General features: G+C 51.8%; 1 protein-coding gene across 1 annotated transcript in view; it reads left to right on the top strand.

The window, feature by feature from the left end:
• Positions 1-256: 256 nt before the first annotated feature.
• The window catches only part of LOC105450431 (RNA-binding protein MEX3B), a 35224-nt gene continuing 25132 nt past the window's right edge, over positions 257-10348 (top strand). Inside the window, exon 1 of the mRNA XM_011690266.1 lies at positions 257-1651. Coding sequence (XP_011688568.1) covers positions 1366-1651 — 286 coding nt within the window. The 5' untranslated portion in view covers positions 257-1365. The remainder of the gene's footprint in view (positions 1652-10348) is intronic.

Here is a 10348-nt window from a genome sequence, read left to right as displayed (position 1 = left end):
CGAACGCAACGTTCGTTCGTTCGCTCGGTCGTTGGCTCGCTCGCTCGCTCGCTCCCTCACGTTATATTACGTTGCGTTACATTGCGGCGCGGTGTGCCGCTCCGCCGCGCCGGTAGGTGCGCTAGCGCCTATGCGCCGCGCTCGATGGTGGGGAGGGGTGGCGCGTACCACGTGACCCGGCCGGCCAATCGGCCGCGCGCATAGCCGGCGTCCGGCACATGGCGGCGCGCCGGCTTCGACAGTCGCAGTCGCAGTACGTCGCAGTCAGTCGCAGTGGTAACACGAGCGAGAGGGTAGTTGCACGCGCCTGCCTTCGAAAGGAAAGATCGCGGTGAAGAGAGGCGAGAACGAGAGTGTTGAGAAGAGAGCCGAGGGAGCGAGGCGGAGAGGATTTACTTGGAGAAAGAGAAAGAAGGGAGAGCGGAAACGGAGAAGCGGACGAGGAACGCGCGCGCGCCCCTTGCATCCGTTTTTACAGTGTTTCGGTCTCGCGCGACGGATCGACCTCTCGGACTCGGCCGCGAGTCAGTCAGTCGGCCGGTGACAAGGCAGCCGAGCAACGCGCGACACGAATCGTCGTTACGTCCGGTAGTCGGGGAGAGAGAGAGAGAAACAGATCGCGACGGTGAAGAGGAGGAAGTGGAGGTGGAGAAACGAACGAACGAAAGAATCGGTCGACGAACGAAGAACCAAGCGACTGTACGAGTAAAACGTGGGAGAGCTCTGGTGCGGCTGTACGGAAACCGCTCTTCGAACACGAACCGCACAAACCACACACGCGTTCGGCGGCGGGAAGACAGAGCAGTGGGGGATATCGGGAAGGCCATTTTCGTTTGCCGGTGCGCGCGGTACGGTACGCACGACATAAAGACACGGCCGGCGCGAAGAGGAACGTGCGACTGACTCCACTATCGCACTCCGCGTCCGACGTTCGCGGCCCACGTTCACCGCTCCACGAGAGGGGACTGGGACTGAGATACGCTTTTGCGAGCGGAAGAGGTAACGATTCATTCGAAAACCGAGCCGACGACGTCATCATCATTACCTACGCGCGGTGCGTCGAATCTCCGCGAGTTTTTTTACGCGTTCGTATAAAGTCGTAGCGTCGCGACGCCAAGTCATACCACGCTCGACCGTGAACCGGTGGAAAGTTTGTCACCGTCATCATCGTCAAGGAACCATTTCGCCCGTTTGTTCGATAAAAGGCGAGACGACGTGAATACACACAGTGAACAACATAGCGCGGACTATAAGTGCAGTTTTCAACGAGCATCATCATCATCATCATCATCCCCATCATCAGCACCATCGTCGTCTAACGTCTTGTCCGGTGTCGCACGATACGAGAATTTGTAGTCGACCGAAATGCCAACGAGTTTGTTCAGCGAGATGGACCGCGGTACGAGCAGCGGCGGTGCCGTCATCTTCGAGGATCATCGCACCCTTCAGCTCGCCTTCGAGCTGTCGATGATCGGCATCCCGACGGAGGGCTCGACCGACGGCAACGGCAACGGCACCGCCAACGATCGGGATCCGCTGCAGACCGCGCCGACCGTCTTCGAGGAGGCGCGTTCCAAGAAGAGCCAGAACATGACCGAGTGCGTGCCGGTGCCCAGCAGCGAACACGTGGCGGAGATCGTCGGTCGACAGGGTAAGTGTGTGCCTGTGGTTAACCATCCGCTTGTAATTTTACGTCTCTCCGCGCCTTTTGTTTTTTTTTTCGTCCGGTGTTTCCTCGCCGCGCGCTTATCAACCTTGGACTTATCAACTTTGGCGCGGCCGCAAGACTCACGGTCGTTTAAGTCGAGAATCGAGATTCGCGGGATAGACAGATAAAACGGGCAAAATTGCGATCCTTGGGGGAAAAAAAAAGTTTGCTCGAGAGATAGACGTTGGAGTTTATTGGTCGTCGTAATTGCCTTTTCTCGGCGGTTAAACGACAACGATGGAGAGAAAGATCACCGCCGCCACTGGAACGACTCGAGGTCCCTTTGGTACTTTTGCTAAAAAATCGCGTCGCGACGTTACTTCTCTCTCTTCTTTTTCTCCTCTCTCTTTCTCTCATCCCCATCCTTTTGTACGTTCCGGTTGGTGGAGTCGCGCGCGATTATAGCACCACTGACAGTTCATTGGCACGGCGGTAAACGCGACGCACGCCGCGGGAAACTTGATACCGGCCACGATAGAGCAATTAAACCAATTTACGTACGCGAATTTCGTTTCGCGCGCGCGCGCGCGTGCGTCGTGGACCGGGCGGGAGATCCGGCAACTCTCCCCCTCTCCTCCCTCCTCGCCAACCCCTTCTCCCCCCCCCCCCGAACCGAACCTGTCGTAGGTCGCGGTCGTTACGGCGACTCCGTGCTTTTTGTCTCTTTCTTTTCCCTCCCCGTTCTCAACGACCGCGGCGGAAAAAATGGTGTTTACGATTTCTATCGCACATACGATACGATGCGACGCGCGATACGTCGCGCCCGTCCGCTCGCACGCGCGCGCGCGCTCGCTCGCTCGGTCGGTCGCTCGCTCGACTCATAAATAAAGGCGCGTTATATTCTGCATTTGCACGCTCGAGACCGATGACTCTCTCTCCTCGGTCTCAACCTTGAAGGAGACCGGTCACCGTTCTGCGAAACGGCTAATTCGTCTCGCCGCGCTTCTTTTATCCGTGCCGACGACGGGGGTTCCCCTCCCCTGCCCGCCTTTTTGTTCCGCCACGTTGCTTCCCGAGCAGAATGCCCGAAATACGTGGTTGCGTTTCCCAGCGCCGGAAATGCACCGGATCGCCCGACGTTAATTCCGAATTAGATAATAATAAAGAGACGATATCGTATCCCGTTATCGTCGATTAGGAAACGCTCCACGGCTCGTTGCATGATTTTAAATAAATCTTTCCGAAATGTCGAGCATCTGAGATTTTCGATAAGCTTTTATCGCTTTAGAGCTATTTGTTTCGGAGTCTCATTAACCTTCATAGCCGTGTGTGTTTACGATACACGTAACGCATGATCATCGTGTTTACACAATGTCGAAAACCCGGGAAGTATCGTACATCATTTACCGTGCCGAAAGGAGGTTATATATCGTTAATAGAAACGCACGTTCGTTTTATCTCTAATCGAGCGGCGCGTAAATGATAACACCTTCCTCGTTATTGAGCGATTAATCCCACTCGATCGGAACCAGGTGGGGTGGGGGAGTACGGGAAGAGGGGGACGAGGAAGCGCCCCCGTTGTCGAGCGACGACGTTGCGCGTCGCAAGTTCGTGCGCGTCTCGCGGAATGTTTAGAAATTCAAACAACGGTGCGGCACGTGGCCTTGCCATTTAAATCTTAACGTCTGTCAGCGGCGATTGTGCGCCGCTGAATAATCGGCGGCGATCAATACCGTTCGTAGAACCGACGTACGTACACCACGATCCCCGTCCGTCCGTGCATGCATTCGTGTACGCCGTGTATGTGTGCATACATATCTATATCGCGCGCGCCAAGTTTTGCGAACCGGCCGACGCGACGGGTGAGTCCGCGCGAGAGATGACAATCCGTGTCAGTCGATCGATCGTAGAATTTGAAGAATGAACCGAACGATACCCGCCGGGGCAATCGGATACAACCGTTTCCCGTTGCGTCGCGTCGCGTCGCGTCGGAGCGGAGAGCCAGGAAGGAAGCCGTACGGCTTCGCGGTCATCGTCACGACCGCAGCTGATATAATACTGCCCGTGCGACATAACGTTCTGGCTCGACGACGCTCGCTCGGGCCCGCGCTACGACGTTGCCCCGTGCTTGAAATTCCGCACCTCGCCTCGAGAGTAGTCGAGAGCCGCGGTAGCGTACGTGCTCGTTCCTCCCTTCCGCTGCCCCCCTCTCGGGGTCCCGCGCGCGCGCGTGCTTTTTTTAATCGACCGTTTTATCGCGTGAGAACTGTTCCCCCCTCCCCTTTTTCCCTCCTTTTCCCCCTTTCCTTCGTTCGAAAATGAACGCGGTTATCCGGATTTCGGTAAACGGAGTCCAGATTTTTCGGGCCATTTGATTCGATTTGAAACCTCGTCGCCAATTCTCTGGGCTCCTCGTGCGCGACGTCACGACCCGCGGCGTTTTCGCGCGGGCACGAAGCGTAAATCGTATATCGTGTTTTCACCCGTGACGCGCTCGCGCCGCGCGTCCGGCGCGGCACCGACCATTGATCGGCTCTCGTGAATGAGAACTGTGGCTCACGATTGCACGCCGACTCGAATTGCCGTGGTTTTTTTTCTTTTTTTTTTTTTACATATGCGAATCTTGAACGAGTACGATATATTAATAATCTTCTCAAGATTTCGCTAAAGATTCTATACGAACTAATTCCGTCGAACGGCGCCGCGAGTCGAGATTACGCGATTTGCGCGCGTATCCTGGCCTGGTTTCTCCAATACGAGATGCATTTGCGTCCCGTAGATAGAGCCGTGATTCCCTCGGCCGGGCGCGAAACCAGTTTGACATACCTGGCATGAATCATTGTGCAGCCGTTCCGTAACGCGAGAGTTCCCGAGTGCTCGCGTGGCCGAGCGGTCCGTCGACTCTATTCCGGCCGGTTTCGCGCTCGTTTCGACGTCGCCACGCCGCGAAACGCGATTCGTGACGATGACGTCTAATGAGTTTGATACGCCGTTCTATCGTGAGGATGTGGCTATTTGTTGATCATTTTCGTTCGCCGTTCGCCTCTCTTCTCCTCGCCTCCCTTCTCTTTCTCCTCGCTCTCGCATTATCTCTCTCGGGTCTCTGTCCCTAGCGATTGGCTGTTCTCTCTTTCTCTCTCTTTCTCTCGATTATATACATCTATCTTGTTCGCTCGCTCGCGGCTCTCCGCTGGACCGGAAGTTGTAATGAGTGCCTCTGTCGCCAGACTCGTAGCCTCGCGTCGCATCGTGGCCAACGATGACGTTACTTTGGAAATATCACGGCCGGTTATCCAGGTCGTTAGCTTGTGCACCGCGTGACTTCGAGAGGGAACTTGATTCACGAGGGGAATGAAAAAAAAAGGGAAAAATATGTAATTGCAGCTTCCAGGAATTGTGAGAGCGCAAGGAGCGATCGTGTGCTATCCTGACGTAGAATCGTCCACTAACTCCCCTTTTTCTTTAATTCCAGTACTTTTGCACGTCTTATTTTTCAATTGTTGTTTTCGATTGGGGGTAAACTTCGTGACTTTTAAAATTAAATTGTACTTATTACATGTGTACTTGCTTTTCTAGCTTATCGTTACTGTATTCTTCATCTTGAGACTTTCAGAAAATTCATGTAAGAATATTACCCTTTAAAAAGGTTAAATCTTTGTAGTGCCTTTTTATGTACTGTAAAACTCTTATTTGTAAATTCATATTTTCTCATGCATAACATTTCTCATGCACGGGTCGCTTTTAATCGTATACGTAATCTTGAGCTCATTTCCGTAGTCGTTCTAAATTTCGGACTACGAATGGAGAGACGTATATACGTTTGACAATCGTAAAAGCTGAGCGATAAAAGTTACCGAAAAATGCGCGCGCGGCGTACATACACGCGGTGTGTGCATAACGTTCCTCTTTCACAAAGCCCCGTGGAAATTCAAACATAAAACGAGGGAAAAAGAAAGAGAGAGAGAGAGAGAGATGGGAGGCGTGGCCTCCGCGCGTATTGTTCGCGAGCACGTGCCGCGTGGTCCGCGGTCTCTCGCGCGCGATCTGCGCCACGCCGCGCCGGTGCTAGGATTTTCCACAGAAACGGAAAGATTTGTGTCACCGATGAAATCGTGTTAATGGGATCCGCGTCCGTCGTTAACGCGTCCTCGTGAAAAGCAGATGGAGGAAGGAGACGCGGCACGGCGGCGCGGAAGGAGAGAAACGGGGAATCCTTCGTACGGTTTTTACGACTCGCCCGTGGACGTATAGACCCGAGAACAGTCTCTCCTCAGTAAGGTACACCGGTTACGTACGGTAATGTCTCTCTCTCTTTCTCTCACACATACACATACAATTGAAATTTGACCTCACGTGCTCCGACTAGGATCTACTCTCTCTTTTTTCGTGAAACATCGCAATCTTATCAGCGGAAATGTATTTTAGAGAAAATATTTGTCTAGTGACGTACGTGTGGAGTTACCGTTTTCATTTTCTATTTTAGATGGAATTTAGGTCGATGTCTTTGCCTGATTCATCTTGCTCGTATACACGTAGTACATGTATTCAGACAGATTTTGTTTTTTTTGTTTTGTATACGTTTTTATACGCATAGCGATAGCACGATAACGTTGAATGAATGACTAATGCGAGATAAGATTGTTACAATGTTTAATAAAACGGAAACCTCAGGCTTCCCTCGAACTACCTGACATTTGGCCGGCAGATGTACGCCACGAACTTCTCCGGGCTTCCCTTTGCTCCTTTTTTCGCATCGCCGTCTTCACTGGACATGCTAATTACCGAGAGAAAAGGGAAAACTTTCTTATGTTTTCTAGATAATCGCGCGACTAACGGCCGAGAACGCATCAGGGCTCGTTTGCATTAATGAAGAGTGCGCCGACAAGTGCTGCGTTCCGATTTCTTCAATCAACTTATTTTTACACGGCAAGAACGTGGCGGCCACTGTGTCAGTCGATCGACGTTCGGGGGCGGGGGGAGGGGGAAGGATTTAATCTGAATTATGTCATCGTTTAATAGAAATTAATGCTCACTATTTTAGCGCTGCTTCTTTCCGGAGGGAGGGGTAGGGGGGAGAATCGCTCTGTGCATGCGCGCATAGAAATGTATTCATACAGACTTCGACGCACCCCGGTGTGCATCGCGGTCATTTTCAAAAGCCCCACCGATCCCAGGCTGGCCGCAGAAATGATGGCAAAATGAAGCGTTTCCGGCCGTGAAAGCAGAAACTTCGGCGTTCGGGAGAAAGGGCCCGGGTTACGCGAATATTATTACGCCCGTGTTTTTCGGCCGCATGGACGCGCCGATATTTTGTTACGTGGCCCCGACTGTACGAAATCCGGTCCCCTCTCTCTCTCTTTCTCATGGCTTTATTTACGGGAACGCCGTGTCGGTCGGCGTTCGTCTGTCCGTCTTGTCCTCTCGTCGCTTCGTTCTTTCCAGTTCAATTTGCGGGCGAAGATGTCGAAACTTCCCGCGCTTTCTCCGCCGAACCTTGCGTACCTGCCGACCTGCTTCTTCTCGTCAAAGATGAATCTTGCTCATTTGAAAATTTGCCTCGCCCTCGCTGCGCGAAAATTAATCTTATACGGTTCTCGATTAATTAGCTGATCGATTGTAACTTAAAGTCTTTTAATATTGTTCTAGACTGGATCTAGATTATTTAGAATAAGATGATGGCACGCTGAAAATTAAAGTTACCTATAGGGCTCGCTAAATTTCGAAGAGAATGTAACCTTTAATTGCGACTAATAGAGGGGAATAACGAGACAATTCTCGAGTTGTTAGCCAGTCACTTTTATTGCACTTTATTAGTCAGAGTCAGACGTATAGCGTGACAGAAAATTGCGTTTGGGCTTTCGAGAACAGTTTTCAGGATCATCGTGCATATATACCTACGCGACCGATTTCGAGAGAAGGCGCAGCGGCGGCGGCCTGAAATTCTTTTTTTCACCGCAGGCCTCGGCTCTCTTCTCGTATCTCGCACAAAAAGATTCGACCGAACGCGCGCAACGCCGCGGCACATTTCGAGAATGGAAGTCCCTCGGAAGAAAAAACGAGAAATTGCTCGGCGGAGCGATGGCCAGGCCCAGGGTGGCGTGGTGTGGCGGCGACGACGGCGGCGGCGGCGGCGGCGGCGTAGTGGTGATGGTGGTGCCCCGGTACTGCCGGTGCCGCTGCTGCGCGCCGGTGTCGGTGGTGATGATGATGGTGGTGGTGGTTGATGCCTTTGTTGGTCCCCGAAGCAGCTGCCGACCCACACCGGGCCTTTCCGTTCTCATGCTCGAAACTCGATCGACACTCGACCCGCGGGAACAAGCGAGAAAGATAGAGAAAGAGAGGAACACGATAGGCAGGTCGAAGAGGAAGCGCCGGTCGCACGCGGCGACGAGAGGGAGAGAGAGAGAGAGAGATCGAAAAATCGAGAGATTAAGAGAGACGGAGACGGAAGGAGAGAAGCCATCGACTGCTGCCGGCACGAATTTGTTTGAGAGCCGCTGCCGGTTTCGACGTGTTGCCCCCGTCTAGCAGATGTTTATGGCGCATTGCCTGAAATGAGCGGTTTTTCTCGTTTTCTATTTATTTTGTCTGCCATGTGTGCGCGGATTACCCTCCGGACTTACCGACCGGAGGTCTTTCTCTCTCTCTCTCCTCTCTTCGCCGAACTTCCCTCCGGGATTCTTGAGATAAAATTTTCTTTCCGTTGGCCGCTCTTGCGAGAAAACTGTTGAAATTGTCTCTCTCGGGTGGCTCGGACATTTTACAAAGTGCCGTAGAACACTGATCACACAACAAGGATCAATAGGATCGTTACAACACGCTTGTTAAACTGCCATTTAAACTGTCATTGATACCTTGCGATGTATATTAATGACAGTTGTAACAACTATGTCGTAATGGTTTAACAAGAATGAAACGATTACCGGAATTCAGGCGGAACGACGCGATAAAGAAATTTTATTGCCGCTAATTATGCGGTTTGCATAATATGATAGAACCACCACAGTTGAGGATTTGATCGACGCGAGTACGTCACGTGGGGGCGCTGAATAATAATGTATGTATATTTCGATAGGATGTATACGCGATCGGTCATGTATAAAACACGCACGTTTCCGGCAATCATATTTTTTTTTGTTGCGCATCCGTTTAATTAAAAGAGACTCTTCGATCTCGAATTGAATTATGTCCCACGCGACTTTTATTGCATTCCCATTTCGAATAATAGTCGCTAATGCGGGCATTAAACCGTAGGTCAGGCGACTGTCAGTCAGACGCGCATTTATCATCCTTCCAGGCACAATTTGGAAGCGGGAGGGAATTCGACCTTTAATAACCGCGCGGATCCCTTAACCCACGCGCGCGCGCTTTTCAAGGCGCACGAAGGAGGCAACCTCCGGGAATTCCCGATCTCTTGACACCGCAAAGACGAATTTGCATTCCCTACGAGATGTGATAATGAAAGACCCCGCGGTCTCTCGCTCCACCTAAATCCTTGTGCACGCGGTGAAAATAGGCGGGCTGTTAACGCTAATTAATGACCGGAAAGTTTGCGAATCGGGCACGCCGCTGGTGTCGTCGATCAATTTCTATAACAATCGTGTGTAGGCCGATACCGGTGTCCTGCGGGATAAGATATAGAATTTCGTCCCGCGTATACGCGAGACGATGCGCGCGCGAATGCCTCATCGGAAGTGGAGAGGACCGACGTCTTTGTTTGTTGCGCGCTGCCGAGCGCCGCGCGGGACACAGTATATTCGAGGATACACGCACGAGGGATATCGAATATCCGAGAAAACGACGAACGCACGACCGGGTCCCCGGTCGCCGCAGAGAGAACTTTGCCTAAGAGCCTCCTTCCTCGCTTTTCTGCCCTCTTGCCGCCTCGTCCTTTCCACTCTCCTCAGGCTCCTGCCGGGCTGCTCCTTTGTCAGACCCCGGTCTCCGCGCGTTTCCTTTTTCCTCTCTTTATCACGCAGGACATATAGCTTGCACCCAGGACGGTGCACCCGCGGCGTTGCATATCGCCTCTACGCCGGAGCTCACCGTGTGGCGCTCGGCACTCGGCATGATTTTACGATTCACAAATATGTGTGGCAAAGTAATTCTCGGCTATCAGCGCGCAACTTTCAATTGCGAGTATCACATATTTTGGGATCGTGTGCGAACTTAAATTCAAGGATATTTCAAGATTTCAAGTTTAATTCCAGGATATTTCAAGATTGAGAGAAATAATAAAATTAATAATCTCTATATTTATACCGTGTTATATTTTTAACATCGAGGGAAGGGAGTAAAAAAACATTTTTTCCGACGTTCCAACTATTTTGCATTCTTGAAACACTGGTTAACCAGCGACGATCGCCACTAGTTATAATGAATGCGATTATCAGGGCGACAATTTCTTACAGTTTGTCGAAATTTATGGCTTGCATAAAATTGAACGGCGGCGCAAAAAAACTGCGTCAAAGTTCGGAGCTGCCGTTCGTGCACCGCGTGCGCGCGGGAACGGGTTTCGACACAGTTCGTGTGTGAAAAAAAGTGTCATTCGAGCGTAAAGGGAACTCTTTTCTTTTTCACAACGGTGCACATCCTCTCTGCGCGACGCGGCACGCACGAGTATCCGATTATTCCGAAGACCGAGCGTACCAAGAGGAAGTGGTTCGCACAACCCACCCACTTCTGCCCCCCTCCCTCCCA

The sequence above is a fragment of the Wasmannia auropunctata genome, unplaced genomic scaffold (assembly GCF_000956235.1).
Source record: "Wasmannia auropunctata unplaced genomic scaffold, wasmannia.A_1.0 LD336061.1, whole genome shotgun sequence".
Lineage (NCBI taxonomy): Eukaryota > Metazoa > Arthropoda > Insecta > Hymenoptera > Formicidae > Wasmannia > Wasmannia auropunctata.
This window is presented reverse-complemented; position numbering and strand designations above follow the sequence as displayed.